This window comes from Ochotona curzoniae, unplaced genomic scaffold (assembly GCF_017591425.1).
Source record: "Ochotona curzoniae isolate NIBS_2020 unplaced genomic scaffold, NIBS_Ocur_1.0 contig_1071, whole genome shotgun sequence".
Classification (NCBI taxonomy): domain Eukaryota; kingdom Metazoa; phylum Chordata; class Mammalia; order Lagomorpha; family Ochotonidae; genus Ochotona; species Ochotona curzoniae.
In genome coordinates this window covers 22,974,009-22,994,289 of record NW_024464939.1, presented here as the reverse complement: position 1 = coordinate 22,994,289, position 20,281 = coordinate 22,974,009, and the positions used below count along the sequence as shown (strand labels likewise).

At 40.3% G+C, this 20,281-nt stretch overlaps 1 protein-coding gene across 2 annotated transcripts in view; it reads left to right on the top strand.

Moving 5' to 3' along the window:
* Positions 1-19,091, top strand: part of DNAJC5B (DnaJ heat shock protein family (Hsp40) member C5 beta) — a 62,086-nt gene extending 42,995 nt beyond the window's left edge. For both annotated transcript variants that reach the window (XM_040994859.1, XM_040994868.1), the window contains 3 exons: positions 7,184-7,397; positions 11,783-11,957; positions 18,829-19,091. In XM_040994859.1, coding sequence (XP_040850793.1) covers positions 7,184-7,397; positions 11,783-11,957; positions 18,829-18,923 — 484 coding nt within the window. In that variant the 3' untranslated portion in view covers positions 18,924-19,091. The remainder of the gene's footprint in view (positions 1-7,183; positions 7,398-11,782; positions 11,958-18,828) is intronic.
* Positions 19,092-20,281: the final 1,190 nt, after the last annotated feature.

Here is a 20,281-nt window from a genome sequence, read left to right as displayed (position 1 = left end):
CGCATCTGTTGGGGGGGAAAGACCAGTTCCAAAACAGATCATCATTTGTGCTTCCTGTTGCTCTCTCTCTTGCCATCTGTCTGGAATCACAAATGTGACTACGGATCCCAGAAAACTAGAACACACATCCTAACAATTGCTTTGGTGAGCGGCTCAAACGTTCCATCTGCAAATGTGAGGACAGCGTAGGACTGTGTGTTGTGCCCCCTCAGCATGCCTTCAGTGCGGCCTTGGTGGCCAAAGTACTTGAATCATACACTGTGGTAGCAGGTGTTTCAGAAATGGTCACACAGCAGGGGTAGATTGGTGTCATTATTTTCAATTTGAAACCAAATGGTGCCCTGGTCTTTCTAATCTGTCCCTTAAGAAGGACCCGTACCAATCCCGATTTATGGGTTCCTGCTTTTCTGAGCTCCACTGGCATGTTCTGGTTCTCCTCTTGTCTTCCCACCAAACTAAAGCTTCTTGTGGAGAGTGCAACTGTCCTGGGTGCAAAGTGACTGTAGAGGATGTGGAGGGCTGATCCAGGGAAAAGATATGATCTTGAGAGGCAGTAACACAACAGGCCAAGTTCACATGACAGAGGAAGTCCTCACCACATGAACTTGAGGGTTACAAGGAAGGCACCACCATCCAGAAGTGGGAAAAAAACAGGGCTTATGTGTCCTGGTGATGTAGTCAGTCAAAAAGACTGTGGAGGAGAGAACCTCAAAGGGTCACAGTCACTTTTACTCTTATAGCACCCAGTTCTGACTTACCAATGGCCAGCAGATGTGGACCGGGGTCTTGCAAGGTAACAGGAAGGGCTCTAAGTGGCTACAAATCTGCTTGTTTGTGCTATTTTTAAAATAATTGGATGTGTAAAATTTTACTTTGGTATTGGCAGGCTTTTGAGCAAATGGATCTCAGCTGCAGTGAAGAAATAACTTCGGGGGCAAAACACAGAGGCCAACTTTGGTTCATTTATGTAACAGTGGTAGAAGGCCTTTGGAGGAAGGATTAACACAGAATTGAATAAAGACAATACAGACATAAGTGATAATCACCAGTTCCTGATTCAGGAGTTGCCTGATTATCACTGGCTGGATAATCTGGGACAGCTCTCCCTCCTCATGAGAACAACTGCAAAAACCAAAAGAAAAAAAAAATGTGTATCTTATAGCAAGGAATTAATGCTAGCCAACTGGGCCAGGATATGAGAGAAAGAAGGCAAAAGGCTGAACAGACTTCAAACAGTTCGGGGGGAAAGGGGGAGTGTGCAGAGGGAGGAGGAGTTTGACCACTGACTCAACAAGAAGACGTCTCGGAAATTTTATTAAAACTTCAAAGTGCTGTAACTCAGAATACGGAAGAAACTGGAAAACCACTTGTGGTTGAAAATTGCTTCAATTACTTTGATAACCCTCACTAAACCCTATCTCCTGGTGTTTAGGCCATTGGGTAATGCACTTGAATCTGTGATGGGTCTCTGACTTGGATTAACCAATGTGTAAGCAGGGATGCTAGGACTAAATTTCAGAAAGGTCTTTCATCTTCTTTTGCTAGGTACCATTTAAGAAATACACCCATCCTGAGAGTTGTAAGTCATACAGAAGAAACAGAGTCCCCCATGCTGTAGCCAGTGCAGCATGAACTGGTGTTTGAAGAGAGCATGACATGTAATGAAAAAAGATAAGAAAGAAAATTTCCACAGTAGAGCAGCTAGAGGAATCCTCTCCTCCTGAAAAGGGATTCATCACAGTGCCTTGTCCAGTGGCTTTCATTCATTTAGGGAATCATATTTTACATTGATTTGATTCATTAGTGGGTCTTCATTTTAATGACTTGTCACCATCCCAGGCAGGAGGTCCTCAGGTGGACCATCCCATAACCAGAGGAAGGAAGAGAGCAGAACACATGGCCGTTTGTCTTAGGAATGTGTGCTGCCTCAGACTGTAGCCTTGCCATCCATGGACCTTGTCAATGCAGTGTCATCTCTACAGCTTTCCACGCTCTGGCATTCGGTGCTAGTTCCTCTATGTCCTCTGGCTGGCTGCTATTTCTCCTTAATGACCTCCAGCATCTGAACCAGCAATCTTAAAAACAACATCTGCCTTTAATAGTCTTCAAAATATTTCTTTAAAGGTTTCCAAACTACAATATGTGCCATACAAGATATTATGAACAGAAGTCAAGGAAAAAATAAGTGGATAATTATAAAACCATGGGAATTTCAAATAAAGGAATTATCAGGTACAGGGGCTAGTGTTGTGGCATAATGAGTAGAGGAACCTCCTGGATAGCCAATCCATACAAATACGGTTTTGTGTCCTGACTGTTCTAGTCCCATTCTAGCTCCCTGCTAATGGTCTGGACAAAGCAACAGAAGATGGCCTAAGTGCTTGGCCCCTGCCAATCATGTGAGAGAACTGGATGTACCTCCTGGGTTTGGCCTGGCTGCACCCTGGTTGTTGTGGACACTTGGGGAATAAGCCAGCAGAAGACAGGAGACCTCTCTCTTTCCCCTTAAATAAATAAAATGTTAAATTTTTGTTTTGAAAAGTCAACATAAATGAATTTCCCGGGTTTGTGAAATGTATCAGTTCACAAAAATCCAGTAATAATTAAGTAGAAGACATCAAAAGAACTCTATACCCACAGGCACCACAGAAAAATGCTTGGAAACTGAAGCCCTCAAGACACCCAATGAAAAACTACAGGCTACTTTCAAAGGAAAACTGTTAGATTTACAGCTGATTGTTCAAGAAATATGATGGAAGCCAGAAATAATAAGATGAAAGAAAATAATTATGGCCTATAGTTCTATATTCTGGGAAAATATTATTCAGAACTGGAGGTTAAATAAAAATATCTCAGGCTTCAAAACAATTGTAAGAAAAGGTAGACACAGGCAGAAGGAAAATACCTGATGAATGTTCACAGATGCAGGAAATAATAACAAAAATGGAAAATACATGAGTTAAATGCACATATAAAATAATTGTGTAAAATATCACTGAATATTCATTGTGTGAATTAGTAATTCTTTCAGGATTCAAAGATCTAGGAAAATAAAGTACATGCTACCAACAACATATAAACTGACAGGGAAGTAACAGTGTTGGTGCTGAAAATTTTCCATATATAAGCATGTTAACATTAAATGTTGGTAATCAAGGGTTTTTACATCTCTAGGAGGATCCTGAAAGAATAATTTTAAAAATATAATTATTAAACTAATAGCAGAAATATGTAGAAAAATTAATTCAGAAGAAGGAGGCAAAATAAATTTACCTTAGGTAGGAAAAGTAGAACATAATGCAATAATATATTTAGTTACAGAAAAATATAGAGGCTGAATGCTTCAATTAAAAGCAAATAATATTTCTTTGAATTGAAAAATCCTTCACAATATTTACAAAAGAGATATATAATACTTATGTATACAGAAAACTAGAAAATACAAGAGGGTACAGAGGTATGCTATGCAGATTCTTACTAACAGAATGCTGTTGTACCTTTCTGAAAGTCAAAGACAAACAGCATAATACAGGATAAGATTTTTCATAATGATGAAAGTATAATTAGTCAAGAATGTATAATAGTGATAAAGTTATATTCATCTGAAACACATGGCCTAAATATACTAAACAAAGACTGACAGAACTTCAGAGAGAAATATACAGACTTTATAGGAGGGAATTTTAACACATTTGGCTTGAATGATGAGTGTCTAAAGTCACAGAAAATTTAAACAAACTAACAAAAATGACCTCTCATAATACAGGAGCAAAGTACCTGACAAACACAGAACACATATAAGGAGCATTCAAAAAACTAATGAGCCATAGACAAGTGTCAAATTTAAAAATGTTTAATCCTGCAGAATATGCTCTTTACTGGAAGTTCAATTAAACTAGAAAAGAAAGAAAAAATTAAGTAGAAAGTTGGGACAAGCGTGTCCTACAGGTTAAGCTCCCAGTTGGAATAGATTCGCCCCAAATCAGTGTGCCTGGAATGGAGCCAGCTGTATCTCCCCATTCCAGCTTCCTGCTAACGTATGGCTGGGACGCAGCAGACGCTGGTTCTGGTACTTGGGTCCTTGTCACCTTGGTGGCAAACCTAGATTGACTTCCCAGCTACTGAGTTCAGCTTCCCCTAGTCACTGTTGGCATCGAGGAAGTAAATACGAGTCTTTTTCTGTCTCTGTCTCAAACAAATACTGAAAAGTCTTCAATCTAAAAAAAGCTAGAAAAGTCATACATATTTGGAAAGAACAGGTGTAATTTTAAATAACAAACCACAATTAAAATAAGAAAATACTGGGGTGGGCATGGTGGCCTAGTATGCTAATCCTCTACCTACAGTGCTGGCATCCCGTAACGGCAGTTTCCTGTTCTGGTTGCTCCACTTCTCACATTTATTTGTCTTATCTGCCACTCATTGAATTCACTATACATTTCAGTTGAACTTTACTGGATTTGAAATGAACATTAGAGGCACTGAATTCTACTCAGCATTTGTTATAGCTTTACCAGATTAACAGGTGATTTATGGCTCATATTCTGATTGAATGCTATGCCATTTTTAAGAATAAAATTAGAAATACCTTTAACAGCAACAGATGTCTCTTCTATCTAAATGTGCTCTAACCACTCCCTGAAATGCTAAATTCCATGTGTGTTTTCTTGCCTAGTAGACAATTCACAAGAGGGTGAGACATTGAGCAACTATCTCTCTGAGTAGTTGTAATTTTGGCAGCTGCCTTGGCTCACTACATTTCCTAAAGATTCCTCAGAGCCAAGAATGTCTGCCAAGAGGAGTCCAGTGCTGCTGACGACCAGAAATTGGATTATTTACAAATGGAGGTGTTCCAGCTCTCTGAACTTGCCAACTCCATTGTTGGTGGAGTGTGATAAATTGATTGAGTGCATCTGCCCTTGTGAGCTGACGAAGATCCAAATAGCTTTTTTAAAGTGATGGGAAGCCAAGCTTCTCTGGCTAAGGCTTGGGTAGTGTGTACCAATCTACAACCAAACCTCAGAAACGAAGAAATGGATGTAAAGAGGTTACTTCCAGGGGTTTCATCTTAGTTGGCAAAAGTAAGCGCCCTTTCATTTGATTGGCTCAGACATGATTTGGTGGCACTATCAAGGCAAAGGCCTGTGACAGGGCACAGAGAATTCCAGGAAAATGAAACCTTTAAAACTAACATGGGCGGGCCCGGCGCAGTGGCGCAAGTGGTTAAAGGTCCTCGCCTTGCACGCCCGGGATCCCATATGGGCGCCGGTTCTAATCCCGGCAGCCCCGCTTCCCTTCCAGCTCCCTGCCTGTGGCCCGGGAAAGCAGTTGAGGACGGCCCAAGGCTTTGGGAACCTGCACCCGCGTGGGAGACCCGGAAGAGGCTCCTGGCTTCGGATCGGCATAGTATCGGCCCGTTGCGCTCACTTGGGGAGTGAATCATCGGATGGAAGATCTTCCTCTCTGTCTCTCCTCTCTGTATATCCGCCTTTCCAATAAACAAAATAATAAAAATAAATCTTTAAAAAAAAAAAAACTAACATGGGCATTTGGCCTACCAGTCAAGCTGCTGGTGGGATATTTGCATTCTCTATCAGAGTGTCTGGGTTTCCACCTTGGCTCTGTTTTTCTCCACTGCACTCCAGCTTCCTCCTGATGCACCTGGAAGGTAGTAGGAGATGGTTCTTGTGGTTAAAACGTGAACTACGTTTCTGTCTCCCTGCTTTGGCCTGGCCCAGCCCCACGAATGGGATGCCTGCATTGTAGACAGAATCTTATCCACTACACCCCTATTTTCTGCTTATTTGTATGCATTTGTATGCATTTCCCCTACATAAAGACACGTATACAACTGTGCATTGTATATGTATGTTGAGCAGGGATCATGTGTAGACACAGTAACTAAATCCTGTTGTCTGTCCTTGGCCCAAATGGTCTGCCAGCAGCATCCTGCACAGCTGATCATCCTCCTCCTTTTCATTACCTGGATCCCGAGACCTCACAGCATCCGAATTTTTCCTTCTGTGTTACTATTTCTTGTATCTCAACCTGCTTTTCTGGTTGCCCTTCCCAAAGTCTAATCCTTTGACTTCTCAGGCTATTGAGACTCCTATGAACGTCTGCTGAGAATTTCCAAATACACATCTCCTGCAGTGATTCTTGCCTCAACTACACACTCACATGTCTACTCCCTCTCCAATGGGCATTTTAAAAATGTTCAAAACAGAACTACTGAATGTTTTCTTGCTAGCCCCTTAAATGGTCATCCCAGACTTCCAGCCCAACAGGCCAGACTGTTGCCGCCATTCTGATTCTTCGTTTCTCTATACCATCCATCCAATCAGCAGCCCTCAGAACTGAAGTCCATCTGAGGAATTTCTCACTATTCCCTCTTCTACCACTCTGCTCCAGACCACCATGCTTCGTCACTTGAGTCACTACTAGGGTCTCCCCACAAAAACATCTTCCCGTTTTTGTTTTAGTCTCTCCCCAAACTGGGTGATCTTTCTAAAACTAAATCAGGTCACATGACTCTCCTCAGAATACCACAATGGGTCTCCCATTCACCCACAGGAAAGCCATAGTCCTTAAAAATAATCTGTAAGCACTTAGTATGCCTTAATTTTTAAACTTAGAAATACAAATATAGAAGGAAGTATAGTGGCAATGAAGAACATGCGGTTGGGGCGGATGGCCTATGGGCAAAACCTGGCTCCAGTTATTAGCTTTGTGACATTGGGCAAGTTATTAACTTCTCAGTTTCTAAACTCACTTCCCTGTACAGTGGAATAATCATAAAATCCATCTCATAGTTTTATCATGGGGACTAATGAATTAACATTTGTTACATGCTTACAATAGTGCTGGCATGCAGTGAATAACATAAAAGTTGAAAACATTTGAGTCAACATTCTTTGCTATTAGCCAAAGATTTCATATATGTATTTTTTAAAAAGACTCATTAAGTGGACATTGGCTTTAAATATCAGGTTCAATAATTATGCAGCTTTCAAAATTCCTTTGAGGATGTATGGGGAGAAATAATGAGACCTCACTTATAGTCTATTTTTTAGCTGAATCATGAGTGAGAAACATTGCAAGAGTAAAGGATATGTGAATGAACTGTGCTTTCATGAAACAGTATAGTAGTTCTTTTCAAACAATACTTTTTTTTATTTAATAGAAAATTGGCCCTGAAACACCATCCAGACAAGAATCCAGGTGATCCTGTTGCTGCTGAGAAGTTTAAAGAAATCAACAACGCCCACACAATACTGACGGACATGTCGAAGAAGAACATATATGACAAGTATGGGTCCCTGGGACTCTATGTGGCTGAGCAATTTGGAGAAGAAAATGTGAATACCTACTTTATGCTGTCAAGCTGGTGGGCAAAGGTAAATCAGAATGTTTTTCTTCTTTCAAGAAAATGTCCTGGAAGTCTATGATAGTTACTCTTTCAGATTCCATCTCAAAGAAAGTTTAACTTTACTCTTGTCATACAAGGAGATTCACTTTTCACTGAAAGCTATTATTTGGGGATCCTTTTTTGCATTAGCTCATCCATTAATTATGAAATCCAACATGACTTAAAATACTTCTAGACATTAATTATATTTGAATTTGGAGCTTCAGGTTAATTCTGACTGCCCTCCCCCCTCCATAATGACTAATTAACAACTGACTCATTGCTCAAAACCAAAAATAATTTATTAGTGTGACAACTGTTTAATAAAATATTATAGGACAAATTTAGCAATGTCCTTTACTATCTATAGCACAGGCTACGGCAGCAAACACAATACTTGGAAGAGTGAGTGGCAATGATGTCATAGGTTCACGTGGAGCCCCCAGGGGTAGGAGAGAAGGAAACAAGGGGAGAAAGGTGAGACTTACACAGAGACAGAAACATGGAGAGGAGTTGGGGGCGAGGAGAGAATTGGACACCTGATCAAGGAAAAGACAGCATTTTGAAAGCCTCAGGGAAATTTATTGACTTCTGTACAGTACATTTTGATTTCTCAGGAATGCCTAATACATGGATGTTTGGTGCTGGGTTTTTTTAGTTTGTATATAAATATTAATATTCTTAGCTTCTGATTTAAGTCACATTTATAGATCATACATGTAGTTAACATATTTTATGAACAGTTCTCATTTATATGAGTTGTAGTTCATAGTAATAATAATAATAATAAAAAAGTCTCCAAAGTCAGTGTTATGGCACGGTAAGCTACCGCCTATGATGCTGGTATCTCTTATGGCCATCTGTCCATGTCCAGTTGCTTTGCTTCCAATTCAGCTCACTGTTAATGGCCTGGAAAAGCAGTAGAAGATGGCCCAAGTACCTGGGCCCCTACCATACACATGGGAGATGTAGCTCTGGGTTGCTAGCTTTAGCTTGGTCCAACCTAGCCAATGTGGCCATCTAGGAAGTAAACCAGTGGATGAAAAACTCTGTCTCTTTCATTTTCCCTTCCTCTCTAATTCTTACCTCCGTCTTTCAAATAAATAAGCCAGATTCCCCAAAAGGAAGCCATCATGATCAGTAGTATTCTGTTTTCTTCCACTAAATCTTGCTGAGCTTTATCTATGCATAGAGAGATTTTTTAATACAAAAGCATGGAAAGAAATTCTGCAACCTAAAACCTCATTTGTCTTCTATGTTCCCAAAATTCTTTTGGGGAGAATATTTGAGATTCACAGTAATATTCTTATTGAAAACTTGATGGTTTTGGAACTTGGAAAGAGGAGTGTACATGTTGACAATGTCATTCCTGATGATACATTAGCATTCTAACAATAAAAATTAGTTCTAAAAATATATTTTAGAGCTTTCAATGGAATTTAGTCTCTAGGAATCTCTCGTCCTGTGGGAAGGAACATCTGCAGTTGTAGATAGTCACACATGTATGCTTGATTGCATATTGGGGCCTGAGTAAAAATAATAAGGCTTTCTTGCTCAGGAAGTTGATTAACATGACCAAAACTTATGTAGACAAGTAAAATCTACCTGGTAGTGTAAAAGATACACAAAATAATTCCTGTTGGCAACTCCTCAAAATCAGTCCCCAGAGGCTGGTGTGGGGTAGTGGGTTAAGCTGCTACCCGATTCACAGGCATCCCATACAAGCACCAGTGAGCATCCTGACTGATCCACTTTGAATGTAGCTCCCAGCTAACGCATGTGGGAAAGCAGCTGAAAATAGCTCAAGCATTTGGGCCCCTGACATCCATGTGGAAGACTTAGATGGAGTCCCAGACTAATGACTTTGGTCTGGCCCAGCCCTTGTTGTAGCCAGTCACTTGGAGGCCTGCCACCAAATAACCACATATTGAATATGCACCATGTGGATGAGTCAATATGACATCATCAGTATATCTTTTTAAAAACCTCAGGAACCTGGAGTGGCTAGGATAGTGCTAAAATGCTGCAAGGAATAAAGCAATGGTGTTTCTCACAAGCAAATAATGTAGCTAGATTAAAAGCCAAAACAAAAGAATGAATAGGAATTTTCAGAGAAGACAATATGGAAATTGTGCAGCAAAAAGGAAAAAGGTCGATGAAGAAGGGAGTGGTTTCCTAGGGTTATAGCCGAGGAATTCTGCCCAGGAGCGTCCTGGAGGTAGGGGATGAGGGCGAGGGCTTTGTGGTTTAGGGTTTTAATGTATCCAAGAATATGAAAATGTAAAGTATCTTTCCATAGCAGAGGTTATAGGTGCAAGAGTATGACCAAGACTGTCCAACTCCTGGGGCTCCGCCTCCAGCTGGGCCAGAGAGGTAGGTGGGTTCTGGGCTGGGCAGCAGGTGAGGCTGAGATTCACTGACGCCCAAGTGTTCTGCCTCAAGCTGCTGAGGCAGTGCACGTGCACACCACGAACTCGGCCTTACATTCCTCCCTGATTATTAATCACATGAAATCTGCATTTCAGTTACAGGTGTATAGACCACTTCGTTTCTGGTTTAGTTTTGCTCCATTCACAAAAATAGGCGACAGAGAGGAAGATCCTCCATCCACTGACCCACTCCCCAGGCAGCTGCAATGACCAAGGCTGAGCTGAGCTGAGCCAATCTGAGGCCAGGAGCCCCCTTGGGTCTACCATGAGGGCTCAGGGTCCCAAGGCTTTGGGCCATCCTTAACTGCCTTCCCAGACCACAAGCAGGGAGCTGGATGGGAAGTGGGGCTGCCAGGATTATAGCTAACACCAATTTGGGATCCCAGAGCATGCAAGGTATGGATTTTAGCCATTAGGCTACTGCACCAGGCCCAATTAATTTATTTTTAGTAAGCAAACCTTTTATCTGTTTGTGGGGAAATCCTGGTGTTGTTCATTAGGAGAAAAGCATGTTTATGAATTTGTATATTTATTAATATGGCACATATTTATTGTTTTTAAAGTGTCTACAAGATACCAAGTCTTTTGGCAAGACAAACTGAAAAATCACTAACATGCATTCCTAGATTCCAAGCTTGCCCTTGTTCTACAGTGTCAACAGGAAGAAAATCAAGGGGGTGGACATTTTGCACACTAGTAACACATCACTTGGAATGTAGAGTATCTAGTTTCAAGTCCCAGTTCCACTTCCTATTCCAGCTTCCTGCTGATGCATGACCTACCTGGGAGTCTGCACATGATGTTTCAAGTGATTGGTCCTTGCCAACCACGTAAGACATCAGGCTCCTCGGCTCAACCTGACCCAACTCCAACTGTTACAGGCGTTTGGGAGGTGAATGAGCAGATAGGAAAATACACTCTCTTTCTCTTCCTTTCAAATAAAAAATAAAGGTAAAAACACATTTTAGATGTATCAAGGTAAAAAAAAATTAAATATAGAACAATTGGAGAACAAAAAGCAATTGTTTTGGGGTGGAAAGACATCATAGAAGATGAGTCTTAAACACCAGATGGGTATTGATGAGGTGGCTGGGGAATGAATGTGTTGGCAATGTCTGAATGACTGAATTTACAGTGAGAGCCAAGTAGTAAGACGAGAGCAGAGCTGAGTACATGCAGGGGAGGGTCAGTAGTAAGCAGCCAGAACATCATCATGACTAGGTACCTCAGCTCTATCTGAGACACAGGTGTTGCAACACAGCTTCAAGAGAACAAGTGTTTAGGAAAGCTCCCCGCAGCTGCATTGGGCAGAGCTAAAGGCAAGTGTGGAAGCAGCAATGCTGGAGGGAAGGCTGCAGCCACAAGCCAATCAGAGATAATAAGGACCTGCTTCAAGGCCTGAAGGGCTGGGCTGGAGATGAGGAGAAGCAGGCAAGAGCTCTGGAGTGAGAGAGTACAGGATTGGATGCCTAACAGAAAGGTGAATGTGGACAGGGCATTGTTACCTTGCCCTTTGATGAGAAGGGTTCAGTTCTCTGAGGCAGCAGAGCTTGGTTAGCTTGTTTGACTTGTGGAGGTTTTATTTGCCAGTTTGGGTTTTGTTTTGGTTTGCTGTGATCTTAATCATGTAAAATAATATATGTGTGATAATATAATAACATGATATATATAACATGTAACAATCTTCATGGCCTAAGAAGAAAGAAGAGATACCATTCTTCTGTGTCTAATTGTTAAATGAAGCTTCTCATCACTCCTCCAAGTACTCTTTACAAATAGAGTTTTTACAAGGAGTAAGGATGGAGGTGGATGAGGGTAATCTGTGAGGTGAACTGAAACAACTTCAGGTCCCTGGGGCCACATGGGTACAGGCTTGGGTTCTGGGGTTCTTCCCCCAAATCTCCCATTCCTCATCCCTGTTTTGCTTGGCCTCTGTTTCCTCCAGGCTCTGTTCATCATCTTTGGCCTCCTGACAGGCTGCTATTTTTGCTGCTGCCTGTGCTGCTGCTGCAAATGCTGCTGTGGGCACTGCCAGCCAAAATCATCGACGCCTTCAGAAGAAACCTTCTACATGTCCACGGAGGACCTGGAGATGCAGATCCAGATCGATGCAGAGAAAGGTAACACAAGACGGAAGCTCAGTTGTGGTGGGTATCGTTCTGAGGTCCAACTACACCCCAGGTCTAAAGTCAGAGGGTGCCAATCGTAAAACGTGAGGAATCCTTCAGATCCTTAGCTTGAGTGATCTTTGTGGGAAGATGAAACGACATTTAGCACTAGTAGATACAGAGAAAAGCTGCACCTGACTCCCTTAGAAATCACGAGAGGTGGGGATGATGAAGCTCATGACAGAGCGAGCTCCAGGTGCAGGGAGATTTGAGCCGGGGAGGCCCAGGCCAGGAGCTTCCAAGGCAGGTATATCCCCTACGAGAAGCCATTTCAGTGTATTCAGTTAGACTGTCTATTAAAACAGAAAAGAGCAAACATCAAAAAAAGTCATCCATCTCTAATTTTCTTCCTGTTGATGGTTTGGCATTGGGTTTGGGGTAGAACTGGTGGCAACCACACTCCTCCTGATTTGTAGCTTCTTTGTAAATATACACATTCAGCATGAACTTTAAACCAGAAACATGTCTGTCTATACTGGGAGGTACACATAACCATGGTATATGACTTCATTTCCCAAGTTGATTCTATCATTCTACCTAGAATTGGGGGCGGGGCGCGGAGAGAAGTGTAAAAAATAATAAGATGTGAGAGAATCTTTCTATGAGATATTTACATTCTTTGAGAAATGCCTTTGTTAAACACGAAGGGGTCAAATCTGTCATTGTCTTGCTTAGTCTTGCATCTTAATCCTATTGTCCTTTTCAACTGGAAAACATAATTATTCTAGATTACAGATTTTATCAGTTACCACGCGCCCCCCCCAAATAAAACCCTAGATAGCTAACCAAGAGAATAACTGTAATTCAGACAGTGGGGCATTGTTGGCAGAACTGCTGAGATTAAGAATGGCACACTCCTCTGAACTGTACTACACTGTGATTCTGCTGGTCACACTGAGACAGAAATTCCAGGGCCTGGAGCATCAGAGGCTCTTTAAAGGCTTCTGTGTACCTCTTATTCTCTGTTGAGTGTGATGCTGAGTAATATCTGGTGTTATCTACGCTGACTCCAACCTGGAGGAAAGAGTCCTCAATAATGCGAGTCGTCCTGACCCCTGGCATCTGAGAATTGAGGGCTCAGGGAAGTCAGCAGGGTTATTCCTGCAGGGTGGGATCTCTCTTAGTGTATTGCTGGCCAGGCCTGTATCCAGAAGAGGGTGCTCTGACCTTCCAGTCTTGTCCTTAGAGTCAAACTGTAGGCCCAGAGTGAAATGTAATTAAAACTATACTTTTACAAATTTGGGATGTAAAAGGACAAATCATGCTTTTAATAGAGGCATACATAGCAAAAAAGATAAAGCATGCAGGATTGCTGATAAATGAGTAAGCAGTGGTATTTACATAGAAATTCCTTTTCTTTAGTGAAAAACTGGTGACTTTGGCACAGCTTGATAACAAATAATGATGCCAGTGCACTGATTCCATCTGTTCTTGGGAGAAGCTGCTTTAGAACCCTGACAAGAGCTTCTGGCCACACTGACCCTAGGATCTCCCTAATACCCATCAGTCCGAAGCAGCTCTCAGCAACAAAGGACAGAAAAGAATAACAAGAGAGGAGTCTCAGCATCTTTCAGTGGTCAAATTTAACTTTCCCTTTTATAATGGAAAATCCAAATGAGGGTAATTAAACATAAATATCTCAAATCCATTTTTTTCACACTTGTCTGAAAAGCTTCACACTATTTTCTCTTTTGAATGAGATAAAAAGATCCACTAGATCTTTTCCCTAGACCTCCTTTATGGAAAATGTAGTTTCTGGACCAGGAATCCATCCCACGTGCCGGTCTCCACCAGGGAATCTTCCTTGCTAAGTGAATGGTGATGATTCAGAAAGTCTCTATTTCTTAGTGCTGACACCCCAGAATTACCAGCTCCGCCACAGACATCTGATTCTAGGCCAAATAAACCCTGTATTTGACTGTATTAAGAATCCCTAACCCAGGGTCCAGTGTGGTACCTTAGCGGCTAAAGCCCATGCTTTGCATGGGCCAGGATCCCATACGAGCACCAGTTCTAATCCTAGCAGCCATGCTTCCCATGCTGCTCCCTGCTTGTGGTTTGAGAAGGCAAAAAAAGAAGTCTGATTACAATTTTTTTATTATGTAAAGTTAGAAAAGTTTTTCAGTTTTACAACTCATTATTAATAATGTCTAACCTTTTAGGGATTGTTGTCAAGTTTGGGAAAATTCTTATTGTTGATTTAATATGTCAGGGTTACTTCAAATATTTGTTAAATAACTGAATTAAAAAATAAGCTTACTTTGGTGTGGAAAAACAAAATCATATATGGTTGCTGCCTAACATGTATTTTCTGTGAACATTTATGAAGATCTCAATATTTGAAAGAATTTTCCTCAAACCACTTTTGCCTGTTTTTTCAAACCTTACTGCTGTTCCTTGTGACTTCTTCTGAGACAGTCTATTGGACACATTGTGTCACACCGCTGCTGGCCCAGATCTTCATGTCCCTTCAACAAATGAATTGGCTTAATAACCTTGAGGAATGTTCCTAAGGTCATTCCTATATCCATAAGACTAGTAACAATTACTCACATATTTGCTGCAAATTACAAAAACATATTCCATTATACTAAACTCAAAGGAAACTGGTCCCCAATTCTTTTTTTTTTTTAATTTGAGAAAAAGAGAGACAGAGACAGATAAATCAAGATTCTATCTACTTTCCCAACAGACAGGATTGGGAATCAGGAATGAAGTCTATATATCCCAGGTGGATTATAGTAACCCAATAGCTTGGGTCATCCTCACTCTCTCTGAAAATCTGCATTTCCGGGAAGCTATAACCATAAACTAAAGTTGGGAATTAAACTCAGGCATTCTGATGTGGGATTGAGCATATTCACCATGATACCAAACTCCCACTGCTCCATTATATTTTAGCTGAACCCTCAAAATGCCCAACAGACATAGTTATTTAAGAAAACACACTTGGGGCAGGGGGCAGCACTATAGCCTTGTGGCTAAATCCTCACCTTGCTCATATTGGGATCCTAAAAGGGCACTGGTTGGTGTCCTGGCTGCTCCACTTCCTATCCAACTCTCTGGATGTGGCCTGGGAAAGCAGTCAAGGATGACCTGAAAAACAAAGCCTTGGGACCCTGCACCTGCATGGGAGACCCAGAAGAAGCACCTGAGTTCTGATTAACTCAGCTCTGGCTGTGGCAGACACTGAACAAGTGAACCAGTGGATGGAAGGTCTTTCTCTCTGTCTCTACTTCTCTCTGCAAATCTTCCATTTTCAATAAAAATAATTTTTTTAAAAAAAGAAAAAGAAAATATACTTGAAAGACACCTCTAGCTACTCAGATATCAAGTTGCTGTTGTGAAAAATAAGTACGATACCTCAACATTTGAGTTCTTCCAAAGGCACTGGTGTTACATTAGGGTTTTTAGACTTTTATTTTAATGAAAATAAATTTAAAATGGTAAACATTTTCTGCTTAAAGGAATTTTTGATTCTGATATTGAATCTGACCAAAACAATTGTAAACTTTAGGGTTGGAAGCACACTGAGGAGTCTCTTCTATTCCAATCTGTATGCCTTTGTTTCATTTTCCTACCTTATTGCACTGGCTAGTTTTTCTAGTACCTCGTTTACTGCTTTACTGTCCTTGTTTTGAAATCCTTAATTTTTTTTTTTTAAGTATAGCACTTAAGTATCCTCACTTGCTCTGAGTTCTGCAAATTATCTGTCAGTACTCAGAATATTTACTAAATCAGAGTTTCAAGCTGATGGCTTTGGTCAGTAAATATTTTCTTTGATTAAACTATTATTTACCTTAAGGTTTATTTTACAATTACACTACATAAAGACACTTAAAAAGGAAGTCACTAGTCACTGTCAAAGAATAGGGGGAAAGTTGCCTGCCCAACGTGAACACTTTGCTTCTAGGGAAGAAGCTAACTGAGATGAGACAGAAGTGGGTAAAAAAGAATGGCTACAGCCTAGGGGCTTATATGCATTTTCAACTCTGGAAAAGCAAGCCAGATCCCAGTGCTAAATTTGTTTTCTTTCTGCCACGCTGAAGGCAGTGGGATGAAATGCAATCACAACTCCCACCTATAAATCATAAAAATGTCTAGTTGAGTCAAGTCTCCCCCTGAAACTCTCCTTGCTTTTGAAGGAAGAGGAGTAATGTATTTGGAGGAGGAGACTTTATGGTGTTGACCTTGAATCTAAAAGTTTGAGAGTCAAGTGCCCAGAAAAATCTAGTGACTGCTTAACTTTTCCTGCCACTTATCTGGACAAAACCCAAATAAGTCCACAACCACTGAGATAAAGAAAGCCATATGGCTCTAGCTCTCGGCCAAGGCACAGAGATATTTATTACATGTTTACTGTGCAGCACTTAGCGCCTCTTCACTTCCCAAAGGAAACAAGCAAGAGACTAAATTCATCCTTTCTCTTTTAACATCCCCCCCATTAAAATGAGTCCATTTCTAAAAATAATACTTGAAAATTAAAATTCTTGCAACTAGTACAGAGCCCTTCGCTTCTGCTATGTATGAAAATATCAAGTAAACACCTTCAAAGCCCCAGGCCAGGATGGTAGGACAGGTGAGTCGGCTTAGAATGCTCCCCAACAAAGCTACTCAAAGGGGATCCAAGGTTCCCTTGACTTTTGGCTGCCAGTGTTCACTGAGGAAATTTACTAGGCTGGTCTACTGAGACAGTATTTCAACAACAAATATTTACTGAACACTTTAATATCTGCCTGACATTATGCTGGTGGCTAGAGAAAAAAAGTATGGTTCCTGGTATTCTGAGGTGTTATAATCTAGTAGCAGAGACAGGCACACAAATAGTAAATAATAACCACACAAAGGCTTTCTTTACAAATACAACAAACGTGACAAAGCTGACACTAGAAGGCCTGACATCAATGTGAGTGAGAATTAGTTCCTTTATTTGCTCCATTTATTCATTTCGTTAGATAGCTGGAGTTGGGGGGAGAAAGAGACACTTGTTGTGAACATAGTTTTGAATTTATAGTCCACTAATTCAGAGATGTGAAGTAGTAAAATTGATGCAACCTAACCAAATACCCACACTAGCATGGGCTGCGCAAAAGCCAAAATCTGGATGTGGGTATGCAATTAGGGTCTCCTATGTGGGCGGCAGGAAGTCAACTATTAGAAATGAGCTGCCTCGCAGGGTCTGTGTTAGTGAGAAGCCACACTCAGGAGCCAGGGCTCTCAGATGTGAGGTTTGGCATCTGAACTGCTGGGTTGAATGCCCACTCTTGATACTGGTTCTATTAACTATTAAATAGATACAAATACTATGACCTGATTTTTACCTTTCACTATTATCATTAGAATTGTTGGCTTTTTCTTCCTCAGAAACAATCATGGTAAATCATTTATGATTTTTTATTTATACTATTGTAATTATATATACTGTTTGTATATATGTTATTCTCACTTTAATATTACTGGCTTTGTACAACTTGCTTTTTTTCACTCAACATTGTATATCTGAGATTATTTGCATTGTGGCTGCCATTTATTTATACCATTGTATAAATATTCTACAAAGATATCATGTAGGGCTTACTTTGCACGCACCAGGATCCCAGATGAGTGCCACTTTGTATCTTGGCTGCATCCCTTCCCTTCCTGGGAAAGCAGTAGAGATGGCCCAAACTTTGGAACCCTGTACCTACGAGGGAGACCTGGAAAAAGCTCCTGGCTCCTGGCTCCTGGCTTCAGATCAGCTCAGCTCAGCCACTGCAGCCACCTGGGGAGTGAACCAGCATACAAAAGCTCTTTGTCTCTACATCTCTCTGTAAATCTGCCTTTCCAATAAAAAATAAAAAGTAAATCTTAAAACAAAATCTGTAACATTAAAAAAAGAATATCATGCAATTTATTTACCCAATCTACGGCTGACATTTTCTCCTTTTTGCCCTTGCAAACTGAGCTGCTACAGATGTTCTTGTGCATGAGAGCAAGAATGTCTGTAAACATATACACACAAGTGAAATTTCTTAGGCAAAGGGTATGTACATCATATACATCTACAACTTGTTAAATATTGTCAACTCGGTCTGCAAAATTACTGTAGCTACATTCCCTCCATACTTCATGAGCATTCCTGTTACTCCACATCCTTGCCAACCCTGGCTATCACCAGACTGAAAATGTTGGTCCATGTAGTAGCAGGTGGAAAGTAACAGACAGTGGCTCTAGTTTTCATCTCCTTGGTTAGTAGTGAGGTTGGATGTCTTTTTATGTGTGTGTTAGTCATTTGGATTTCTCCTATGAGATGCCAATTCAAATATTTTGAAGTTTCAATGATATCATCCGCCTTTTCCTCATTGTTTCTGAGCATATTCTGGACCTCAATTCTTCATTGTTTATGATTTGATGTTTCATTTTTTGTGGAATCTTCTGATGTGTCCAAGTTCTTAATGTTTGCAAACTTTTAATCTTTGCACTTAGTGATTTCTGTGTTTTGAACAACCATTCTCTGTTTCAAGGACACAATGGTATTCCCCTCTATGGCCTTCTTGGTTTTACAGTTTTGTTTTGCACACACATCTGCCTATCCATCTGGAGTTGATCTGATATAATGTAGAGATCTTATTTCAGATTTTTTTAATCTTAAAAATCTCAGCCCCCTGATTTATTTTTTTCAGCCCCTTGGTTTCTAATCTTGGTTTTGGTATACCCTAAGATTCAACAGATATATGTAATAGTTTCTGGAATTTCTTTTTGGAAATCTCATTTCAACATTTGCCACATTAAAACAACTGTCATAAGACTCTATGTTCATTGTTCTATTTTTTTTTACTTTTAGAAATGGATTTCCCAATTGTTCTCCAGCCCACAAATGCAAATGAGAAGACACAGCTAATCAAAGAAGGACCTAGAAGTTACTGCACGGACTCTTGATAAGGAGCTCACTGAGGGTCCAAGGAGCCTCCTCTCGGTCCAGCTAGGTCTCCAGGTGATCAAGGAGATGGAGGGGCGAATGAAATGCTGTGAACTTTTCCACACTTGTATTTTATTTTTATGTTAGAGAAAGATGATTGCTATATGACTTTCTCAGTATGCAGACCTTATCCCTGAGTGGAATTTTGAATGAAACTCATTTACTTGTGATGAATAAAGGCCCCCATGGTTGTTTTAAGCTCCTTGCGTGAGGTTGAGAAATGGCCTTGGGCAGCTGTTATGAGCTTGTCCTTTATGGGTGTCAGCCCTCATTTGTCACAAACTAAAGTGGTCTCAAAACAAAAGCCACTTTTCATCCATTTGCCTAATTGCAGTATTCATATCAGCCACAGTATCAGCGGCAAATCAGGAGCAGTAGAGGAATTGTGTGCAGAGTTCTGTCTCTGGCAAAATTCACTATAGTTATAGACTATTTCACAAAGAAGGAAAAGACAATTAGGCTTAAAAAGACAAATTGCACTGTTTTAAAATTTGTTTTTGGAGGATTAAAAAATTAACTGAAAAGTGACAAGAAAATCAGGAAGAAACAGATATTATGTGTACTTTCAAACTGGCTTTAGCAAATCAACTTCAATCTGACTGGACCTTTAAGAGATTCCAAGGAGTATTCTGGGATAGAGCCGATCCCAAGTAGGGTGTTGATCATATTTTTAGTGAAATTTTTTTAATTGGTCCAGATTAGCCAGACTGAATAAAAGAAATGCATGAGGTGAAAGTAAAATTCTAAGTTCTATAGTCTAAATTTGCATTTAGAGAGTCATTATCTTATTTTAATGGATTTAATTATGTTCATTAGAAAATGCTGAGCTCTATGTATATTGGGAAATTTAAGGTCAGATGTCATCTCTACTTGTTTGATTCTTAAATTCTTGGTGTAGCAAAAACCTTGTGCTTTTCCTGAAATACAGTACAGCAGCAAACATATACGTCTCTCCTAGACCTTTCTTAGTTCTTTAAGACCTTATTCTGTTTTTATGTAATATTGCATGAAATGCCATTCTCCTTTTTCTTATTTCTTACCCTTCCATACCAGACTATAGTCAATAACTGTTGAATATATTGTGAGAATTACTGTCATTAACAGTAGAGTTTGGAAGTCATTAAAACTCTGTGCTAACTCTTGAGTTAATGGATTTTTCCCCCTATATAATCAAATAGAAAGATCTTTGTTTTGCAAGTTAAGAAGTTTGGATCTAATGTTAAATTCTCAATAATTTATCCCCAGAACCAAGTGATAAAATGATTATCAGAGGGTTAATGAAAGATACCCTGTAACACAGTTTGTATGTCTGCCCTAA